Source organism: Stylophora pistillata, chromosome 5 (genome assembly GCF_964205215.1).
Source record: "Stylophora pistillata chromosome 5, jaStyPist1.2, whole genome shotgun sequence".
Taxonomy (NCBI): domain Eukaryota; kingdom Metazoa; phylum Cnidaria; class Anthozoa; order Scleractinia; family Pocilloporidae; genus Stylophora; species Stylophora pistillata.
The window spans coordinates 36,183,221-36,206,351 of NC_142523.1; the positions used below are offsets into that span (position 1 = coordinate 36,183,221).

The following is a 23,131-nucleotide window of genomic DNA, read 5'->3' on the forward strand; positions in this document are numbered from 1 at the left end:
TTTCTTAACCAATTAGATTCAAAACTAAAACCTGGTCGCCCGCGTTGTTCCGCGTTTCAGGCAGTTTGTTTTGTTTTTGTTTTTGTTTTTTTTTTGACCTCTAGTTCTCATCGATTTTTGTGTTACAACACGTTGGCAAAAATATTTTACTTTGCCGTTATGTCTCGTGAAAGTAAGCCACAACAATCAAGTCAAGTGGAACGAGTGATGTCGTTTTTTGCTGCCATGGAATTATAAGAATAATTTAATTCTGTACCTCCCAAATGGAAGTACATGTAAAACTTCACCTTAAGTTTTTGATGAATTGCTCAGGAGCCGGCGAATACAGACGTTTTTCCGGTTGTCACTTCTGCCTGGGCTGAACAGCGGCGAAACGTCGAGCATGCGCAAAGGGATCACTCTTTGCTTCAACCCGCGCGGCAATTTCCCACGGAAAATGTTTATAGAAAAACTTTAGAGAAACAACTGCTGTCACGTAATACTTCAGGAGAAAATAGACAAGTTCGTAACAGGGTTCGACACTAACTTTTCCACTTACTAGCTTAGTGGCTAGTGACATCTTTGATGTTTTTAGATGTTACGACAATTTCAGTCTGTTTACTAGCCAAACTGGCTCGTGGAAATTGAAAGCCACTAGCCAAAACTGAATTTCTACTAGTTTGTGGCTAGTGGGCTACCGTTGGTGTCGAGCCCTGCCTAAACATCTGTAAAAGAAATCGAGACTTAGGGGGAAGGGAAAACTTGAGACTAATCTCGCACGAAGCTAACTTGATTACGGACATTCTGTTGATTTCCCATTCTTTTAAGCTTTATCAAAAAATTTGATTTGATAATGCTGTGGCTTAGTGGCTCGTGTAGTTGGTTCTGACATCCCGTGAGAACACTTGGTTCTGACGGTCTATAAGCATGCCTCCTCGCTCTTATAACATTCACTCGTGCGGGGTGTTTGACTGCTCTGTTCCCGAGCGGTTAAGGGTGACAACCGGAAACAAGTCTATCTTGATGTAACACTAATTTTTCTTCACTAATTAACAGAAAAATGTGTGGGAGTCTAAAGGGAGAGTTATGATTCATATCGTAGATCTGGGTATCTGTATTTTTACGTCCTCTTAGAAAACTGAGGAATGTGAGCATTTAACTCTTCAACATCACATGTTGGAACCAGTGCAGAGGGTGCCGAGATACAAACTGCTATTAAAAGGTAAAATTAGTGCTTGAGATTGCTAGTAGCTAACTGAGGACACATTTTGATTGAATGTCGAAAATAATTCGGTATTACATTGGTTTTAACGCTCTGTGATTCGTCCAGAAAACTCACACCACCCTCTCGACCAATCAGATGCAACACTGAAGCCAACCGCGGCTCGGTTAGTCGTTTTTCCCGCGCTTTATGCAGGTTGCTATTTTTACTTTGAAAATTCCTTTCGATGTGATGGGCCGTTTTCATCTCTGTTGTCTGAAATGCGCTTTCCCTGCGTAGCTGGCGGTTTTGTGCGCGGTTTGAAACACTGAGAGGTAAAGCCGCGAGTGGGAATAACTCTTTTCCGTCTGAAACCTCCCGCTCACATACCGACATAATTTTTGCCTAACGTACGTGAATACATTTGCGCGACTGAAATACAACAGTATATAGGCGGCTAAATTTCGGCAAGAGTGCAAGGATGAAACCTGGTCAGGTGCAAAAGATATTTTGTGCCCCTGGTGATGGACGATCTTTGGAGAAAGTTTCAATCTTTTCCTCTTTGCTTACGTCTTAACCTGTGTAAAAAAAAAATTCCTAGTATTTAGTATAGTGTTGCCATGGTTTCATGTATGCGCTCGCGAAAGTTCCCGACGTGGCCAAACGTTTTTCAGATCTGTATGTTAAGTCTCACATGAAAAGGGAATTGTCTGTCCCTATACTTTGTTAATATTTTTACTCATTGCTTTGTTCAGACTATGTCGAAGAGCTACCAGAGGATTCTCTAGACTTGAAGAACACCAGGCATGCTGACCCTTTTTTTCGTGTTTCGTAACACCCACATCCTCTCATGACGGAAAGATGTAAGGCTAATTCTCCCTTTACTTTAGCCTTGATGCCGGGGTACCCCCAGCCCAACCTCCCGCCTTCCTACGGGGATCAGAAGGAGGAGGTTTCACAGGTGGCCCAAGGCAAAGCTCAGTAAATCAATCTGTACTATATTGTTATTTGGTTATATCAACTAAGTTGTAATGTAAATTGGCCACCGTAACGAATAAAAAAGCTGACGTTTCGAGCGTTAGCCCTTCGTCAGAGATAACGGGCTAACGCTCGAAACGTCAGCTCTTTTATTCGTTACGGAGGCCAATTTACAATTTCAACTTAGTTGATATAATCAAATTATCTTCTCACCCCTACCGACGCAGCACCACAGTTTCTTTAGAAACTTTCAGCCTTTGTACTATTATTGTTGTTACACAGCAATAAAAAAATATAACGATTTTATGGGGAATATGATTGCAATAAGAAACCAAACATTATCCAAGATTTAGATTAAAAAATAGCCGACCTCACTTCCTTCAGCCCTGATATTTCTACTGTTACAAAATGGAAACGTGTGTAATAGTATATCGAGGTTGGAATGCCTGTGCTAACATGCATATCGTAACAAGTTTCAGAGAGATATCGTTGACTGACGTTTTAGCCTGTGTCTTGATGTAGTGGGATTCATTACAGAAACATGCCTTTTACTTTTTTTCTAATTTCTTACATGTTTCCCATACTGTTCAACCAACTAAATTTTATCTCTTTCTGTCTCCCCTCTTTTTTTGAGGTGTTGTCAAAATCAACTTTTTTTGTTTTGTTTTGTTTTTTTTTTAGATGCTTTAAAAATCATCTCAGCTTCAGCACAGCATGCCAATGACAGCATGAAGAAAACGGCAAGTCTTAAAATTAAATCTAGAATTTGTTCTGAGGCATGGAACTGTTACTAGTTGTTTCTTTGAACTCCTGTTTTCTTAAAACCTGTGTCAACCTATTCTTTGTCGAGTCGACAAGGTGGCAATTTTTCCTTCCCTTTCTTTTACCGAATTAACTTGTAACTTGATAATGTTAAAAAGCTGACGTTTCGAGCGTTAACCCGTCCTCAGAGCGAATCATTCGCTCTGACGAAGGGCTGACGCTCGAAACGTCAGCTTTTTAACGCTTTTTATGGTGACCAATTTACAATTTCAACTGAGTTGACAAAACCAAATTAATTACAATCCAAAAAAAAAGTCAATAGTATGCTTCTGACGTCATTTACACCGGATGTTCTAGGGCCGCTAAAAATCCCGGAGTTGTGGGTAATTTTTAAATAACTGACTACTCCAGGGCTGTCTTTAATTGGTTAGGACCCAGAGTAACCCTATATACTTCTTAAGTCACCATCGTCGTTGCTTCTTTTTTTTTTTTATGGATATTGAACTTAAGGAAAGAGAAAGGATAAAATGCTGAAAAATGAGTGACTCTAGCACAAATTTAAAAAAATTAGACTATTAATGTCTTTTCAATATACTGTAATGGTATTATTAATGATGATCACAATTTTAATAATTACAGTAATTTTCTTTAAAACTAGGAGCGATTCAAGACTCTTTTGGAAATCCAGGAACGAATAGGAGATGATCATACGCTGATAACTGCTAGTCGTGTGAGTATCTTGTTCAACCGGCTTGAAACTGGTTTATCCCAATCGGTTTTCGATGGCTCTTGTAAATTTGCATCATTGTAGTCGTTCCAGGAATTTGTCATGGAGGGAGACGTTAGGAAGGTTGCGGCGAGAACAACAGACAGTCATCAAGAACGAACACTGATGTTGGTAAGTAAGTGATGTGTCTGTCTTCGTAAAACTGACGAAGACAATACTCTGTATCTGCGATGCCATCTGTCTAATGTCAGACATTGTGATTTTGTCGCTCTCTCGGATGAGAACTTAGAACTATATTTCCCGTCTCCTCCTTTACCTGACACTATTAAACAGCTTGAAAACCCTGTCTATTTTCAAAGAAAGATAAAATCTATTAAGACCTATGTCAGGGACATCAGCATCCAAAAGGAATGCTCTGTAAATTGTTATAGGAACCCTGAATTTAGATATTTTTAAATTATTTGGTCCCTCTTTCAACTTGTATTTTATGTTATTTGTAGCTTTATGACAATTGTATTGTAAATTTCTGTTTTTCCTTATTTAGATTTAGTAGTAGTTAAGGTCCACATAAGCTGTACAGTTGCATATTTTTTGAAACCTACTTATCAAACAAATGTATGTATATGTCTGAAGGGTACGCAGTTCAGAGATCCAGTTCGGGACTAGCTCCTGAAACTGGTTAAATTTGGAACGCCCTTGTAATGTTTCGCCTTCAAACGTTTCGCCTCTTTCTACTCTAAAAGGGTAGTAGAAGCTAAATTTGGACCATGTACTTTGTTTTGCAGTTCAACGACATTCTCCTTTCCTGTGCAAAGTTTCCTGGCACAAAAAAATACAAAGTGAAAGTAGAAATGGACTTGTACGGAATGGAAGTACACGACGTGGACGAGGAACTGGAAATAGAGAATTGCTTTCGTATAGTAAGCAAACAAAGAGTCATGGATTTCACCGCAGCGTCCGCCGAGGAGAAAGAAGTTTGGGTGAATAAACTTAAAGAGACCGTAAACGAACTGACAACGAAAAGAGAGAGTTATCGAAGAGGGACCAAGCTTGAAGTCATGGAAGAGGGAGACCTGGGAAAGAAAGCGCCAGCCTGGGTACGAGACGAAGCAGTGAGCATGTGCATGCTTTGTGACGTCCTGTTTACGAAGTTTCGTCGGAGACACCACTGTCGCGCCTGTGGGAGGGTGGTGTGCGGACATTGTTCTGGCTTCAAAGCACCGCTGGAGTACAAGAATGGGAAACTGGAGAAGGTTTGCGAAATTTGTCACAGGGTTCTTGTGAAGGGCTCCAGCGAGGAAACGGTCAAGGAAGTGGAAGGGAAGGTTCAGAGTGTGTTGAAAATCGGCCAGGAATCAAAGATCTGGCACAGTGGATACTTGAATTTCAAGGCCAAAGGAGATAAAAGCTGGCAGAAGAGATGGTTTGTGTTGCGGTACAAGGCCAAGAAGGTAAAGGCATTATTAGTATCAGTACCATATTGATCACTTCAGAGTCAGTATTAGTACTTACATTGTGGCAATACTAGTAACAACAGTTTTCCAGTATTGGCTGGCAACATCTTGAGGTACTTTTGACTTTATCGAAGACTGACAGGAAGTGTTTCTTAATCAATGATTGCATTACTTCAGCTGGAGAATCGTGACGTTTCTGTCGACGTTAAAGAGAAAGAAATTTACCAAGACAAGCTAAACCTCTTTTGAATCGTAAATTCGTTGAATTTTTTTAGGTTGGAAACTGGAAACTATTTCACTAAGTAGGCTGAAAAAAAAGAAAAAACGACAGCGCTTGTTGCGATTGCAACAATCAAACTTATTTCCTAGGTCGCTTGATTTCTCTTTTCGTGCGTTCGCAAAGATTGTTCAAGCTTCTTCCAGCGGTCCTAGCGATTCTCGTGTTGTTAAAAGTGTTGTGTTCTTAGTCTTTGGTGGAGTTCATTGAGGGCATTTGCGTTTCTTTGATGCAGGACACAAAAGCAGAGTTTAACCTTCCCCTCCCTGGTCACAATGCAGACAAACCATCTCTGGTAAGTTCTGTAGACAGCACCGTGTAATTCCTGTGAGATGAACCCCTGCATGAAAATATCCCTTCTTAAAAGCGCGTCAACCGCGTTTTCCCGCGCTTCAGGCCCTTGGTCTGTTGTTTCTTTGAGTTCTGATTGGCTCCTCGTGATTTCTTCCTTTATTCTGATTGGCCATTTTGATCACTTGAGTGCTGATTTTACGATGCACAATCGATTAGCAAAGTGTTTTCGATTCTCTACAATGACTTATTACATTACGAAATTTTTACTACAAGTCTTTAGCGAAAAATAAAATGTATGTAAATCGTGTAAACAGTGTAGTGTTTCTCTTTTCGAGCCACAAACTTGGCACGGTTTTTAATAAGATTTTGACTTTTGTATGCCTACTTTTCTGATAAAGTGATATTCTTGCAAAGCCTCTCAGTAGATGGCAAAGTTTGTTTCGTTGCAACAACTAATGCCTCTGTTTTCTAAGCATGCGCTGTTTTACGATGGAAGATTGTCGCATTGTAGTGTTCTTTTGTAAAATAATTTTATACGCATCATTATAAAAGGATTTTTATGTATCTTTTTACATTTTCCTTTCTAGGCAGACGAGGTGGACCGCCGCAAGAATGTGTTTAAAGTACATCACAAAAACCTTCGGGTGTATTTTTTCGAGGCCGAAAATGAGGAGAGCATGCAAAGGTAATAACAACCGACGAAATTTCAAAATCTCCTTATTAATCAGTATACGTTGCTATTGAGAATTTATCAGGGAATCCGAGATCGTTTTGATGTGATGTGTTTATCTATGTTTTAGTCTCCGCGCTAGAATTCAAATCGCGATGTCTGGGTTTTAACTCCCAAGATCTGATTATTAATTGTCCCCTCCATCTGCTACACATTTCCTTGTAATTTAGTTACGGGAATTCGGTGATAAGTCAAGATGATTACTTCTACCTGATAAGTTTGAGAATTCTCATTACCTGTTTGCTAGATAGTGTTGGATATTTTAGGGAGAAGATAGTTGTGAGTCGCCTCCGGGGAATTTAAGTATTAAGTTTTTCTGTCCACCCTAATGAAGACCAGCACTTTGTCAGAAAACCTGGCGAAATGGGGGGGAGGGGTAGGGACGGTAGGGGATGAAAAGGGGATGACTTTTGATAGACTAGAATCCCGTGGTGGGGTGGGTGGAGGTGGGGTTGCCATTGCGACTTGTTACTCTCTGATACAGAAACTGGTGTGATCTCCAGCGGTGTGGTTTAGTATAACTACACTGAAGAGCGCATTGAAGAATGAGTTCTCATACCATGGCACCGGGTACATAGAGAAAACTGTTCCAGGAGAAGACTGCTGACAATCAGGGCTGAATTTTGTCAGATTCTCCGCACCTTAATCCAAAGAAATAAGCGGAAAACTGTAAGGAGAGTTTTTATTTCTTATCAGGTGGATGCAACTTCTGGCTCGTGCAATGAAAGCTGAGGAAATTGACGAAAAAAGTCCGGAAAATCAGGAAAGCAGTGAGATTGTAGAGGTCACGGTTATTTGAGCCTTGTGATTTTAATAGCTTCAAAATATTTGAGGAATTGAAAAAAGTACGTTCTCCTGACGAGGTTGCAATTTTCAATAAATATATGTCAAGTTCAGAATTTTCTTCAAAATTACGAGTCAGAGACATACGAGACATAATGAAGTCAAAGAATATTATGGGATACTTTCAACAGCTGGTGGGGTAATGAAAGGAAAGATTGATTTGCCAAATATGGTTAGGTTTTTCTTGATCCCTACAATGTATTTTGCTTACATGTAACCCTCACAAAGTGTCTCCGAATAATATCACTTATAATATAAAACTGAAAATCAAAGACGCGGTGTTAGTTTCATTAACATTCACGTGTATGTAAATGAATAAATGCCGGTACATGAATTTAGGCCGCTTTTTTTGTGAAATAGAGAAACTGAAATACCACTTACTAACCGAGTTCGATGTCCGTACTGTAAGTTATAGACCGAGTTTTTTTTTTGAGCGGAGAAAACGAGCGAAAAAGGCATAACATGTAATACGAACCTGGAAAACGAGATTACTAAGATATCTCTGGATTCAGAAAACACAGGGAAAAACGGCCCGTTGAATTGAACAATCATAGCACACTTTCTAAATGAGAGATGCGGTAACTAATTGAAGTTTTTCATGCTTCGAAAGATGCGGAGATGTGTTCATGAGCTATTGTAAAGAATTGGAGTTGTTGAGGCACTATAAGAAAATTTAACTAAGAAAAGTGTCTCAGGTTAAGAATAGAGATATTTTTTCCTATATATTTTTGTAATAAGAAATTTTGTGTATGCGAAGGAAATAAAATGCATTGTCACTCAGGCTAATGTGTCTGTAGTACCGGTTGGAGGGACGATAAATCTAATATTTATCTCTATTTTGAAAAATTTAGAATCAATTATTATTCCCACGACGAATTTTCGGAGTTTCACTTCCCAGATTTCAATTTTTTCCTTCAAAACCATCATCGAGTCACAATAATGCCATTCTCTAAATTGTAGCTTTAATTTCGAACACTCTCCGCGGGTATTGTGATTATGAAAATGATGGCCTGCTCAAGAGGGTTATATTTTTCTCTTTATTGCCAGGTGTAAGAAAGTACGTGGGATGGGCGGGGAAACTGCGAGGCAAGCGCAAGTAAATTGCGGGGAAAAACTGCTGGATAAGACTCCGGATAAAGTGCGGATAACTTACGGGAAAAGAGCAGTAAAAGTTCGGTAACCGTAAGGGGAAACCACTATTAGTCTGGGACAATCTGCTGCTTGAATGCGAGAAAAGCGCAAGGAAAGTGCAGCTAGCGTGCTGTTGACGTGAAATAGACTGCAAAGAACTATACAAAACATTGATTCTTAGTCACAAGACCAAATCAAGCCGTCAGATTTTATTTCATGTTACAATGATTACTAGGAATCTTACGAAGAAGATTATGCTTCGTCTTTCCGCACGCACTGCCTTATGGGAAAGGGAATCTTCTCGATCGGAAGTGTCACGTGAGTCGTGGTTTTACAAACCAAATGTTCCTGACAGCCACACTTATGCACGCTCTAAAAGTTAAATAAAAAAATAATGTCTGGCTAGGAAAGTAGATCGGGTTCATTACAGTAGCGGAATAAACGAAGAGTCCTCAGGGGGGGGGGGGGGGGTGACTCGGGGGAGCGTGAATGCCTGTTTACTTTCCAGTGAGATTTCGGTGGTCTATTCTAACTTTTGAAACCCCACTTTTATCACTCTATAGTTTCCATTTCACAAAGCCTACATATGTATTTACCCTTTCAGAACGTCCCAAACAACATTGACTCGTTTTGGTGGCTCGACTTAGCTATAGAAATTGGAACAATTTTTAGCTGTAGAAGAAGGGACAATCTTTAAGGAGTAGACAAACACTCCGCAGGGGGTGGGCCTTGGGCACTCTAAATTCCACTTTCTTATTTTGAACCCTCATTGTTCCCTTCCGATTTTTACCCCCCAAACCAGTCTGTTCTCAGACCTCAGTTTGTTCTCAGATCGCGTGATTCGACCGAGACAAACTTATGAAAGACTGGGGAATAGGCATCAGCATCAAAGGAAACCCGCCTACCATCCAAGGTTGCTTCTCGATTACATGTTGTAAAGATCAAAAGTTTATGTAGTCAAAACAGCCAATCAGAACTAAAGAAATATTACAAGGAGCCAAAAGGAACTCAAAGTAAATACCAAAACCCCCTGAACAACTCTAAATGCGGGACCAGTCGCGATTGGTTTTCATTTTGAACATGGTTGGTTGAAAAAAAGACGCAAACTTTCTTAAGCAATCACAGAGTGATGTAGAACAAAACCAAAGTGATCCACGATTCTTTCAACAGTTAATTAAAATTTAACTATTTACAGTTATTGCACTTACCCTGAGGTAACAAGTGAAGTATTTCTGCAACTTCAGGCTACATCGCTTGTTAAACAGACAACAGGTGTTTGGCCAAAAACAGTCGGCTACCGTCGTGCATTTCTGAAATCAAAGTTGACCAAAGGCAAGATTTCATGATAGGGATTTTTCCTCGTTCAAAGAAACAGCATAATTTCTGATGCTTCCAAAAGACAAGGAAAACAATTCTTATTATAAGGTAAAACAGAGTTTTGCTAGAACCGTTGTAACACGATTTCTCTCGACTACAAGTTATTATAAACGCTGCGAGGAAAAAATAATTTAAATTTTTGCCTAAGTTCTGACAGTTTCTGCTCCAATAAAAATAAGAAAGAAAACCTTGCAAGGAAAAAATACACAATTATTTTCCGTTTTTTCTTTTTTTTTTTTTTTTTTCATTATCAGTTTCCTCCCCTTGCCAGGATAAAATCTTGATGCCGGGTCCAGTACTGCACTGCCAGGGTCCAAAGTTTCACTAACATCAATTTCTGTTAGTTTTTCGACAACGATGGGCTCATTGATCGGCATGCATTGCTTCACTTCAGCTGTTTGTTCTCCTATGTCAATTTCCCGTGTTTCCTTGCAGGCTAAGCTCGGTGCACAGTTACAATGGGGCTTTTCCTGGGAATGAAAACAAAACAGCTTCAGGTTAGGAGCTTAAATTCTCGCAAACGTCAAAGTTCTAGACTTACCAAAGTGTCGCACCCTGAATACTTCGGAAAATTGGAGCAAGCCTAAGAAAGATAATAAGTTTGATTTCCAACTAAGAAGAGTTTTACACCATACACCTTAATCTTATCTAAATCAAGAATATCGTTATTTAAGCTGAGATTACTAACTCTGTTGCATCCGTCGGTTTACTCCAACCTTAATCATACCTTTAGCAATTAAAAATCAAAACAGACCGCTTAAATTATCGTTTTGGTATGAGTGTGTGAATAAAATTTCTACGCAAACTATCACTCACGGTTAAATCATCTATATCTTTCCTTTTCACAAAATATTTTCTCGTCCTTTTCGTCCAGTTAGTATCGATACCGCGTTTGCTTTTTTGTTTGTTTTTTTTTTATGCAAAGAAATTGAAGGCAATCAAATTGAATTACACCAGGACATTTTAGTTACACTGCACCGCTTAGCCTTATCGATAATTACCGCTCTAACCAGATACCTTTAAACCCTTTTAGCCCTAAGATCATGTTTAGTAATTCTCCTTACCTTCTGCCATACAATTCTAATGATGTTAGTTTGGGGAATCTGGTATTGGATCAACTAATAATCTCCCAATTGATGTTTTCCTTTATTTTAAGGATAACTTCTGTCCTATTCACTCAAGGAAGTTAAAGGATTAGCAACTTGGTTTAGAGCGTTTCTGGTTCCGAAACGAAAAGTAATCTCTTTTAAGCTTTATATGAACAACTTACCAAAGACAACGAAAAAACCAGCGTCAGGACTGCTACGGTTTTTATTTTGAGGACCTGAAACTTATCGAAAATCAACAAAATGACGACTATCCCTGCAAACTTAGTGGACTGATTTTAGTTTTTTTCTTTATTCTACTCGCCATGGGGGATCAAGACGATCCCAAGTAAGAGCGCTACTGTGGGAAACTGTTGAAACTCGGATATTCATCATTCTGAAGCTAGGAAACTTATAACGTTTAACTCCATTTCATATTCAAGCGCAGTCGGTCCAATAACATGTACAGTGTTTTGTTATCTTTCTTTCTTATTTTCCTGGTTGATTAAAAAATTTATTAAAAATATAGGATACATTCCAATTTTTCTCTACAATGTTTTAGACTGTAATATGTTCACCTGTTTTACCTTTGCATTCAGAATCGTTTTTCAAACAAATGTTTATGACACGAAGGAAATTGGTTTGGTTCTGTTTTTATTCTTACTTATGGCTGAAGATAAAGTTTCGCAATTGAAAGAAGAACTAGGTCTGGAGAGCGAGAGTTGCACAGGTAAAAGAAAAAGTTTTTCAAAAAATTATGGCATGCACATAGTGGGAAGATGGACAAATTAACTTAATCTTTAAGGAGAATAAAGATGAATCCCTATGACGGCATTACCACTAACAACTAAAAGAAAATGACAGTTTTTATACATTGAGGAGCTAACCGCTTGTTTCGCTCAGATTTTAGAGTCAGACGTGTGCGGCTATTCATTGACATTTGGAGCCAGTTTGTGCCAGGGTAGATTTACGCTCCACGGGTCGATTGCCACAGTGTCGACATCTTTGCAAATTTTTTTAAGTGAGAGACACGACATTCAAAACTTAAAAAGAAAAAAAAACGCCGTGGTAGATACTATCTGTAGTTCAGGTACTGGCTTCTTTGACGATAAATCGAGCTTGCATAGTTTAAAAGCGGCCATTAAAGTCGAACGCAGAAAGGTATCCTAGTATTGTTTTTGTTTAGTGTTTTTTACTTGATAAAACGGCGTGCGATGTATATCACATTTAAAACATGTGGGACAAATCTGTCTTGACACCCTGCTAAATTCCTTGTTTTTTTTTTTCGGTTTACGGAAGCTCTCACTTTATCATTTATTTTTAAATCTGTTTACTCATCTTCATGTAAGTTTTGAGCCGTAACTACACTTAAAGTTTCACCCGACCGGCCGAGTTCCAAAATTCATGCTAACGCCCGCTGGAGAGCTACACTTCGACATCATCTCGTCAAGAAAAAATGATGGAACAAAACAAATAAAGAAACTGGAGTTAACAAGTATTAGGTTTTCAAAATTCACCAGTTCATAGAATGGAACTTTGAAGAGTGACGTCACAATTTTCGTTAAAATTTGTTTTTTCGAATCCTGAGAATAGCTTTGGTTTCCTTGTAACCTCTTACGACAGTTCTGTTAATGTCTTGTAATTTACTTTGTCTACCCCTTGTTACATTTGAAGCCTAAGTAACTCCATTTGATCCGTATTGTCCTCTCTAATTAAAGTGGCTCACCAAATTTTTAATCGATTTAAATTGTAGCTACATGTAAAGAGTACGTGGCAAAAGTAAACCAGATTTAGATGTTTCCTGAGATATTTCCTCACGATGGACAGAAAGTATCCGTGTTGTTAATCAACTCATCCTTCTAGAATTTGTATGATCATGTAGGTCTAATTACGCACTACACCCCTCGCTTGTCTCTCGCCGTAACTTTGTCGCCTGTGATAGAATACCATTTGGTTGGGTGTGACAAGTTCAATGTCTGATATGCGTTCTTGATCATAAGCAGGCTTTTTTTTATTTCATTTGTTGTTACAAACTAGACCAGTCATACTGAACTAAACTTATGCTGCACCGAGCTAAACTTAAAAAGACAATCGACCATTCAGAAGCGTTAAACTAAATTTATCCAAGAACACATTTAATTTAACTTAGTAACGATACATCTTTTCCACGAAATTTCAGGGGAAGATAAATTAAGTGAAGCTTCCTCCAGTGATAAAGGAGTGGATTTGAAAGCTTCTTCGTCAGTTGCAGGCAAGCAGGCCTGACTTGGATTACAATAAAACATCTTCGTGTAGGAAAGTATCTTTTATAAAGCGGATTTCATACAATTATGTCATGTCACATCACCCAGACGGTTACGGGAGGGGTAAACAGAATCTAATGATGATGAAAACACAAGTAGTAACAGAAATATGATGATGTTGCAGCGATAAAAACGACGAGGACTATCATTCATACCCTTTTCTTTTAATTTTAGACTCGGAGAAAACTCAAGTTTCACCGGCATCTGGAAAACTGGAGGATTTGGAGATCGAAAGTTCCACAGGTACAGAGTTAAACTGTCAACAGTATAGAAATATTAAAATAAAAGATCTGGTTTATAAATTAAATTTTGGTTCACAATGAATTAACTGGCAGCCACATATTATACAGTAATGAAATACTTGAGAACAATAAAAAGCAACAATACTGATATAACGTGTGAAAAAAGGTGCAGTTATTTTTCTTGATGTATGCAGAGTAGGGGGTTACCTTCTAGAAATTCATTATCCTTCATCGTTTAAAGGAACTTTCGCAAGAACAGCGCAATATGTTTGATTCTTAATTTATTTTAGATGCTTTTAAAGGGAAAGACTCAGTAAACCAAGGAAAGGTGGATTTGGATGATGAGCTTTCATCAGGTGAGAGAAATGAAACAACAAATGAATTGCACTTTTCAAGTTTGTGACTACGAAAAGACCTAAAGGAAATAAATTAAACGCAAAAAACTGATTCATGCCGGCTCAAAGTTTTCTTTGCTTAAAGTAAAATATTCTTCTTTACCATTTCAAGGTCAATTTGGATTAAAGGAATCAGATGACGGTGACGGCAAATCAACAGGTACAAGTAATTAGTACACACTCAGAGTATGTGTGAGCCTAAGCGTCAATTAAACACTGGGAAAGCAAGTGAGCTTCGAAAGATTTGACACGGACTGAATAACTTTTTGTGCGTCAATATTTAAGATAGAAATAAAGAAGAATTATTTTACAACCTTAATCTGCACAGTAATCATGCGATGTAATTTTTTTAACTTTTCCAACTAGTTTCCGTCTTAGATATTTTTACATCAAGGGGAAAAACCTTGAATATATTATGAGATGAAGAAAATAAAAGTCGTTAGTTTCTCACATGTTAGAGTGTTATTATTATTTATATGTATTGGTATTTTAGTTGGTCACCAGGCCTCCCCTGTAGCAGCTGGAGGAAGCCTGGACTTTGCTGACAACAGTTCACTAGGTAAGAAAAAGAAATAAAGCTTCTTGAGATTTTTTGTATTATCAATGATAAGACAATTGTAAGCGGAACGTTTTCAACTATGATGAGCAAAGCAAATATTCTTGGCATCTCAACAATCTAAGAGACCACTTAACAGTCGCGCTATCACATATATTGGCCATGAATTGCCCTTTTATCAGTTGATAACTCAAAAATAATTGAAAATCATTTCTTTGTAAATTAATTGACAGAAAAAAGTGACGCTGCTTCTACTGAGAAAAAACTGAACATGAAGGATGCTCCGTTAGCAGGTAAGCGAGGAAGGCCAAGTGGAGTTTAGTCGGCCGGATATATTTCCATACTCTTTTATCTCTCTGTTATGGGAACAGTAAACAGAATCTATTGATAATGAAAACATAAATAGTAACAAGAATATGATATCGTTGATGACGATGAAAACGGTGACGACGATCATTCAAATCCTCTTTTTTTTTTTTAATTTTAGAGCCGGATAAGACTCAAATTTCGTCGACACCTGGAAAAATTGAGGATTTAGAGATCGGCAGCTCCACAGGTACTGAGTTAAACTTCAAACAGTGTAGAAGTATATTGCAATCATCAATCTGATTTATTAACTAAAGTTTGGTTTAAAATGAATTAACAGACAGCCGCAAATAATAAAGTACTGAAACGCTTGAGAACAATAAAAAGCAACAATACTGAGATAACAGGGGCGAAAAAAGCTGCAATTATTTTTCTTGGTGTATGCGGAGTAGGCGGTTACTTTCTAGAAATTCGTTATCCTTCATCGTTAAAAGGAACTTTCTAAAGAACAGCCCAATATGTCTGATTCTTTATTTATTTTTAGATACCTTGGAAGGGAAAGATTCAGCAAATCAAGAGAAGGCGGATTTGGATGACGAGCTTTCATCAGGTGAGAGAAATAAAACAGTAAATGAATTTCACTTCTGAAGTTTGTGACTACAAAAAGACCTTTGAAAATACACGTAAATAAAAATAAAAGCAAACAACTGAATCATTTCGGCTCTAAGTTTCCTTTGCTTAAGGCGAAATATTCTTCTTTACCATTTCAAGGTCAATTTGAATTCAAGGAGTCAGTTGACGGTGACTGCAAATCAACAGGTACAAGTAAATAGTGCAAACTTATAATATGCGTGAGCCTAGGCGTCAATTAAACACTGGGAGACAATTTACAAGGCAAGTGAGCTTTCAAAGATTTAAAATCGATTGAGTTTATTTCTGTTCGTCAATATTTAAGACAGAGATAAGGAAGAAATTATTTTACAACCTTAATCTGCATAATAACCATGCGTTTTAATTTTTTCACTTTTCAAACTGATTTCGGTCTCAGATATTTTTACATCAAGGGAAAAATCCTTCAATATATTAGGAGATGAGGAAAAAAAATGTCGTGAGTTTCTCTCGATCGGTAGTGTTATTATTATATGTGCGTTATTAACCAAGCGTGAGGTCAAGATGGTTGGATAGTGACCAAGTTCTTTTATCGCATTTTTATGGACCGTAAAGGATTTATTCTATTGCAAAAAAATTCGCGTAATTAAGAATTAAGAGTAACCTGTTTACTTTGAGAGTGGGGAAAGAAAGCCAACTGTGTTTGCAATATAACAAACTTACGAGAGTCGTTTCTGTTTTCTTTGTTTAGACTTTCTTCTGCAGCTTTTTGCGTTTCCATCGCCGACATTGTACAAGAATTAAGAACGTAGTTCTAATTCAATTTTTTCATGCGCGGGATCGATGCGGAAAATCCTGGGCGGGCAAGATGGGCCCATCTTGGACCGCTCGGGTAGCCTCAGGATTCGCTTCATCTTGCTCAAGGGTGCTGCGTGCAATGTACTAATTAATATTTTCTGGTATTTTAGTTAGTCACCAAACCTCCCCTGCAGCAGCTGAAGGAAGCTTGGACTTTGCTAAAAACAGTTCATCAGGTGAGAAAAAGAAACATAAAGCTTCTTTAGATTTTTTGTAGAATTATCAATGATAAGACAACTAGACCTGGAAGTTTGTCAACTATAATAAGAAAAGCAAATATTCTTGGTATCTCGACAATCTAAGTGACCACTTATTAATCACGCTATTACAAGTTTAGTCCATGAACTGCCTCTTTGACGAGTTGATAACTCAGAAAAGAGTGAAAATTATTTCGTTGTTATTTTTATTACGGACAAAAGTGAAGCTACTTCTGTTGAGAAAAAACTGAACATGAAGGATGCTCCCTTAGCAGGTAAGCGGGGAAGTGAGGTGCAATTAGAGTCTTTAAAACATTGAGCCTAGTGGAGTTTAGTCGGCCGGATTTATTTCTATTCTCTTTTTTCTCTAGGAGAGTAATTAAAAGCAACACTACGAAAACCTTAGGCAAAAAAAAAATCCCCAATTATTCTTGATCTGGCATATTAGTTGCAAAGTTTTATGCAAATTCGGGTAGTTATCTTTTAGCAATTTATTGTCCTTCATTAATTTCGGGTAATTTCCAAAGCACAACCCAATTCTATCTTTTAGGTACGTTGCAGGATAAAGTTACAGCAATCCAAGAAAAACTGGATTTGGATGATGGACCTTCCTCTGGTGAGAGAAAAAAAAAACCGCAAAAAGATGATTGTATTCTAAATTTATAGCCACTGAGTACAACGAGCGCTATAAAAACAAACCCACACTGACAAACTCAGCACTGACAGTGTGATTGTATTCTAAATTTATAGCCACTGAGTACAACGAGCGCTATAAAGACAAACCCACACTGACAAACTCAACACTGTCAGTGTTCTTTGCTCAAAGTGAATTTGTGTTATTTGCTGTTTTAGATCATTTTGCCTCCAAGAAGGAATCAAATGACGATGGAAGCGAACCAAAAGGTACAAGAAATCATTGATAAAGTGTACATTGTAAGCCTAAATCCACACGACATAATACACAAACAAGTGACGCTCGGCGAAGTTTCTGTTTTAAACTAAAGCAAAATAACTTAAAACGGAAATAACTCAATTTGTTTCGCAACTACGAGCGAAGCTTTTGAGGTCCTGTTATATTACACAATTTTGTGTTTTTTCTCACCCTTTCTATCGTGAATAATAGTTTCAGCGACTCTAGGCCTTAGTAACTTGAAACAAAAGGAGCACATAGCTTACTCCTTCCAAAATTTGTACAAAAGGACCTAAAAGAACAGAAAGGGTTACTTGGAACAAATGTTACCCGACAAATTTGGACTTTCCACGGATTGAAAAACGGATTTAGGAAGTCATGATCAAAACGGATTTAGTGAGTATCAGTGGGTCAGTCTTTCTTCACAGCCCAAACATTGCATCTTCACCAAAGAATTCAATACTTTCAGTTCTTTGTTCTAATTGATTTCGTGTCCTTGATTATTTCTAGATTATTCTACATTCAAGAAGGAATCATATGATGATGGAGGCAAACTAAAAGGTACAACCTAGAGATAATTCTAAAACTACTGATGCGCGTAAGCCTAAATCTACGCGAATTTGTTTAAGAAGCTCCATATTTAAAATCAACGTAGATAAGGTGCATCTTTTCATCGAAATTTCAGGAACAGCTACAAGTGAAGGTACCGTAAGTGATAAAGGAGTGGATTTTACAGCTTCTTCGTCAATTGAAAACATGAATACTCACAAAAATATGATAATGTTGATGACAATCATTCAAACCCATTATTTTTTGTTTTAGAGTCGGAGAAAACTCAAGTTTCATCGGCATCTGGAAAAAAAGAAGACTTAAAGATCGGCAGCCCCACAGGTACATAGATAAGCTGTAAATAGTAAAGAGGTATATTGTAATCATTAATCTGGTTTATTATTTAAACTTTGGTTTGAAATGAATTAACAGGCAGCTGCATCTAATACAGGGATCTAATACTTGAGAACTTTGCAGATTAGGCAGGTTTCTAGCTTGAAATTTATTATCATCGTTGAAAGAAGATTTCCAAAGCACAACTCAATGTGTTTGAATTCTTATTCATTTTAGCTACTTTGAAAGGGAAGGACTCAGCAAACCAAGAGAAGGGGGATTCAAATGAGGAGCTTTTATCAGGTTAGAGCAATAAAACAGCAAATAAATCGCTTTTCTCTAAGACCTTTGGAAATTAATCGAACACAAACAACTGAGTCACTACGGCTCAAAGTTTTGTTTGCCTAAAGTGTAGTATCCTTCTTTACCATTTCAAGGTCAATTTGGATTCAAGAAGGAGTCAGATGTGGATGATGACAAATCAAAAGGTACAAGTAATTAGTGCAAACTACGAATGTGTGTAAGCTTAGGCGTCAATTAAACAATGGGAAACACACTGCAAAGCGAGTAAACTTTTCGAAGATTTAAAATGGAGTGAATAACTTTCTGTGGGTCAAGATTTAGGATAGAAATAAACATCTGAAGAAATTAATTTGACAGCCTAAATCTGCACAATAAACATGAGTGTTAATTTTTTCACTTCCCTAACTGATTACGGTATTAGGTACTTTTTCTCTTGACGTAGGTCTACATAATAGCCGTAGGTTTTAATTTTTTTACTTTCTAAACTGATTTCGGTATTAGATATTTTCACTTCAGGAGGAAAAACCTTGAATATATTAGGTGATAAAGAGACTCAGCTCAAGAGGGAATTACAGAACACCCAATATGCGGCAAAAAAAAAAAGAAAAACAGACAGTAAAAGTATTTTCTTTGTCATTTCTTTAACAGACAAAAGTAAGGCTACTTCCGGTCACAAAAACCTGGATTCAAGCAATACGTCTGTGGAAGGTAAATAAGTCAGAAAACTCGGTGAAATTATTGAAGTCGTAACTGAGAGAGGGTAAGCCTGGTATAGAAAAGAAATATCGGCCTGGTATACAAAGAAATTTTTTCTGCAAAAAATTGGTGGCGCTTATAACCAAGATTTTCTGCACCAAGACTAAGGCGAGATCCATAAAAAATACAAAATAAAAAAAACGTTTAGGAACCAAAGTAACAGGGAGCGGCTTAAAAAAGATCGGCGATGAGAATTGGTGATGCAAAGAATTACATTCTGAACATCGTTTACCGAGCCAAAATGTTGATTGGGACTCTGCAAGATCGATGTTTAGCCGAGTTAAGTTAAACGATTGACTCTCGGAAACTGAATTACTTATACTTAGCACAGGTTCTTCTCAACAGAAGGGTAAAAGGCAAGAGATAAAAGAGTGTGATACAATGGACCGTTAAAATCATAATTGTTTATGCTGTTACCATCACCCCTTTCATTTTAGTTCTCAAAGAGGCACAAGTTGAGGCTGCTGAAGGAAACGAGGACTTTACCGTCAACAAACTCGATGAGGAAGAGCTTAACCGGTTCACAAACAGGGTCAGTTATATCGATTCAATCAAACTGATATCTTGTTAGTTCAATCAGTGAGGTTATCAACGTGCATGGAAATCAAACTGTATATTCCATGAATTGAGCATTCATTAAGGGTCCCTAAGTCGAAAATAAGTTGACTTGTATCACGCGCAAATTATATCTTATATATCGTTGCTATGATTTCAGAGAACGACAATTCAGGTGATCAAGATGTGGATCCAGACGAAGACCCCTTAGTTGGTAAGTGAGACAACCAATGCGTTGAACTAAACATTAAATCAGACATCCATCGTCCTCTTACACTCAAAAACTAAAATTACAGTTAAACCGCTGCTTTAAAAGCGCTTTTCATTTAAGTGTTGTTAAACCAAAACCAAAGCAATGTAAGCGCAAGCCAAGGCTAACAAAATATCACAAAACGTTTTAACCACTAGTTGCCGTTTTGAGATTTTGGCTACTATAGTCGCCCTTTAGGGATTTTGGTCATTATAGGCCTTTTGGCAATTTTTCCCAGTAGTGGCTGTTTAGTAATTTTGGCCACTAGTGGCTGTTTTGGAATTTTGGCCGCTAGTAACCATTTCGATATTTTAGCCACTAGTGATCGTTTTCGAAATTTGGCCACCAGGGGCCGTTTCGCCATTTTGGCCACTAGTGGCCGTTTTGGAATCTCGGTACTAGCGGCCGTTTTCCCATTTCGGGCACTAGTGGTCGTTGCGCCATCTTAGCCACTTCTTGCCGTTCTGGGATTTTGGCCACTAGTGGCCGTTTTCCGTTTTTGGCCTCTAATGGCTGTTTTGCAATTTTGGCCATTGGTGGCTGTTTTGCAGTTTTGGCCACTAGTGGCCGTTTTGCAGCTTTGGTCACTAGTTACCGTCTTGCCATTTTCGCCACTCGTGGATGTTTTTAAGATTTTGGTCATTAGTGGCCGTTTTGAGATTTTAGCCACTAGTGGCCGTTTTGGATGATTTTGGCCACTGGCGGCTGTTTTGCCATTTTGGCCAAAAGTGGCCGTTTACGAATCTTGCCGACAAGCGGCCGTTTTGCAATTTTGACCACAAGTGGCTCTTTCGCCATTTTAGCCACAAGGTACCGCTTTGTCCTTTTGGCCACCAGTAGCTGTTTTGCCATTTTGCCCACTAGTGGCCATTTACGAGCGCCTTTGTTAATTGACCAAGTGGAAATCGAAAGATGTGGCACATGGTCGAAAAATTGAAACCCCTTAAATTTTTCCCAGAGATACTTTGTAGTGAACATAGAAATGTGGTAAGGTTTTGTTTTCAGACTTGCATCTTTATCGTAGAAAATTCACGAAAACTGAAACAAGCGTCGGTAGCAGTAAAATGGCGGAAATCAGTGCCCCTAGTAGAGGCAAATGAGCTTTGTTTATGAAAAGTGCTGAGGAAAGCAAGCTCATATTAATTTTATAAATTTGTATAGGAAGGATACAGGCATGGTTTTAGTCAAGAACGGGACCATTTCATTTAATCTGGAGCTCACGGAACACTTTTGAAAATTACCAATATTTCAAAATCCAAATATCGCATTTCGTAGCAAAGTTTCAATTATCATTTTCTACATGCAATGTAACTCAGAATCGGTTCAGGTTAAGCTCATGATAAGTGAAAACAGTGTTGTTCTCGAGGATGTAAAAATTAGTTTAGGGCTTTCTATTTTCGCAAGAAAAAACCAGGCTGAACTTTGTGAAAATCGCAACATCGGCAGTTACGTCACGACATAGTCTAATTAGGTACCCTGTGGTTAACGCAAGAATTCCAAGCACACTTTTACAGTAAGCACCGTGTTTGATCAGGAAATCAATACAATAAGCTACCCTTGCATAGTTAACGACGACAGACTGGTTTTTATCCCTGCTGTCGTTTCAAATTCTCATCCATTCCACATGGTGAAATTGTTTACAACACCACATTCCGTAAGCTAGCGGAGGCGTCTGTTTTTCTTGGCATTTTCGGACACATTTAAGTTTTGAGAAAGTTCTAGGGTAAAACTGAGCTTCACTGTGGACTTGAAAGAGGACAATTCAGTCATTTATGCCGATAGATGAAACATTCTTTGACGAAGACGTTGAAGACGGGAAGCAATCTGATACTAGTGTAGATGTTACATACTAAAGCGTCTGTCATGCAAGGCTGAAATTATTTCAATCTTGTTACCACCTTGTAATTTTACGGCCACGAATATCCGTAACTATGGTCTTTAACAAACTTGTCAATGTGATAATCTTTCTTATCAGTAAGTCATCGCTGTGAGAAAACGTGGGAACGTTGCAAAAAATGGATCAAGAGTTCGAACTGATTTGGTACAAAACTTTCAATTTTGTCAAATAAAACGAAGTGAAATGTTAATATTTTTGGGAGGAACTCTTATTACTACCGTCGTACGGGAAAAAAAGGTGGTTTCTGTACCCTAAAGAAACAAATAGGTAACCTTTAAAAATTGTAAATTGAAAAAGTGAACCGTTCATCTTGAAAATTAGTGAATGGTTAACACCACAGCGTTTAATTTTGAGTAATGGATGCACGTGGGAGGTGTTTAGGTACCACAGAAGCGTAAGGGTCGCGCGGGGCGATAGCCGAGAGAGACTCTGGTTTCTTGAGTGCTTAGTAAACCTTCTTATGGCATACACAACTCAGTAGCGTACGCTATGGTGTTGAGCATTTGTTTTATAGCATGACAACGATACATTGAAGCAAAAAAGTTCCTATTTATGTAACAAATATTACGTGACCAGAAAAAACAAGCGTGCGGAAAACAGTCATTGCATTTCTTCATGTCAGCAACGAATATCCATGAGCAAATGGTAGACACGAAATTGGCCAGTAAGAACGCGCGCTTTACTTTGGTTATGTTATAGTTCAAATTATGGAATGCTGTGAACGGCAACGTACATTAATGGAAAATATAATTCCAAAACCTCTCTTGTTTTGTTTGAGTTTATTTAACGATTGTTTTCAAAATGTCGTCACGGACTTGCCAATCAAATGTCAAATAAATCTAACCTATCGCGCCTTTGTTGTTTGTGTTTCCCCGCTCTTTAAACCAATTATTTACTTTTGTTGCCATAAGCTGTTGTTAAGTCTTTGGTTTTCTTGTTGAGGCTGTTTTATCGTTGTTGTCATTGTGGATCACATTTTCTTGATCCACTTGCTCAAAATGTTCTCAAAATCGTAAAACCCATGTTTCATTTGAAAAATTGTGAGGAATGAGCACTCAGTAAATGGACTTGTATAGTTTTGGACATGAGCATTACTTTACTGGGTATCCTAGGTGTTGCAAGTTAGTGGTCATATCGAGTAACGTTTCCGTTTCCCTGCGTTTTTAGTGATAGGAAAGGACTGTCTTCAGCAAGGTAACAAAGAATACATGCAGGAAAATTATCATGGTGCAGTACAACTCTACACCGAGGGACTTCAACTTAACTGCAAAGAT

The 23,131-nt window shown here is 38.0% G+C and overlaps 2 protein-coding genes and 1 long non-coding RNA gene across 3 annotated transcripts in view; 2 read left to right on the forward strand and 1 right to left on the reverse strand.

The window, feature by feature from the left end:
• LOC148731706 (FYVE, RhoGEF and PH domain-containing protein 4-like) overlaps nucleotides 1-8,026 on the forward strand; it is an 81,660-nt gene extending 73,634 nt beyond the window's left edge. The window contains exons 6-13 of the mRNA XM_088762019.1: nucleotides 1,114-1,201; nucleotides 2,840-2,898; nucleotides 3,579-3,650; nucleotides 3,732-3,818; nucleotides 4,433-5,098; nucleotides 5,614-5,673; nucleotides 6,260-6,357; nucleotides 7,099-8,026. Of these exons, the coding sequence (XP_088618145.1) occupies nucleotides 1,114-1,201; nucleotides 2,840-2,898; nucleotides 3,579-3,650; nucleotides 3,732-3,818; nucleotides 4,433-5,098; nucleotides 5,614-5,673; nucleotides 6,260-6,357; nucleotides 7,099-7,201 (1,233 nt within the window). The 3' untranslated portion in view covers nucleotides 7,202-8,026. The remainder of the gene's footprint in view (nucleotides 1-1,113; nucleotides 1,202-2,839; nucleotides 2,899-3,578; nucleotides 3,651-3,731; nucleotides 3,819-4,432; nucleotides 5,099-5,613; nucleotides 5,674-6,259; nucleotides 6,358-7,098) is intronic.
• Nucleotides 8,027-8,583: 557 nt separating this feature from the next.
• The window catches only part of LOC148731714 (uncharacterized), a 29,942-nt gene continuing 15,394 nt past the window's right edge, over nucleotides 8,584-23,131 (reverse strand). Inside the window, exon 5 of the mRNA XM_088762058.1 lies at nucleotides 8,584-8,748. Within this exon, the coding sequence (XP_088618184.1) occupies nucleotides 8,629-8,748 (120 nt within the window). The 3' untranslated portion in view covers nucleotides 8,584-8,628. The remainder of the gene's footprint in view (nucleotides 8,749-23,131) is intronic.
• Nucleotides 16,519-17,208, forward strand: LOC148731715 (uncharacterized). The gene is made up of 3 exons (XR_016002061.1): nucleotides 16,519-16,579; nucleotides 16,855-16,920; nucleotides 17,157-17,208. It is a non-coding gene; the product is annotated as an uncharacterized LOC148731715 (long non-coding RNA).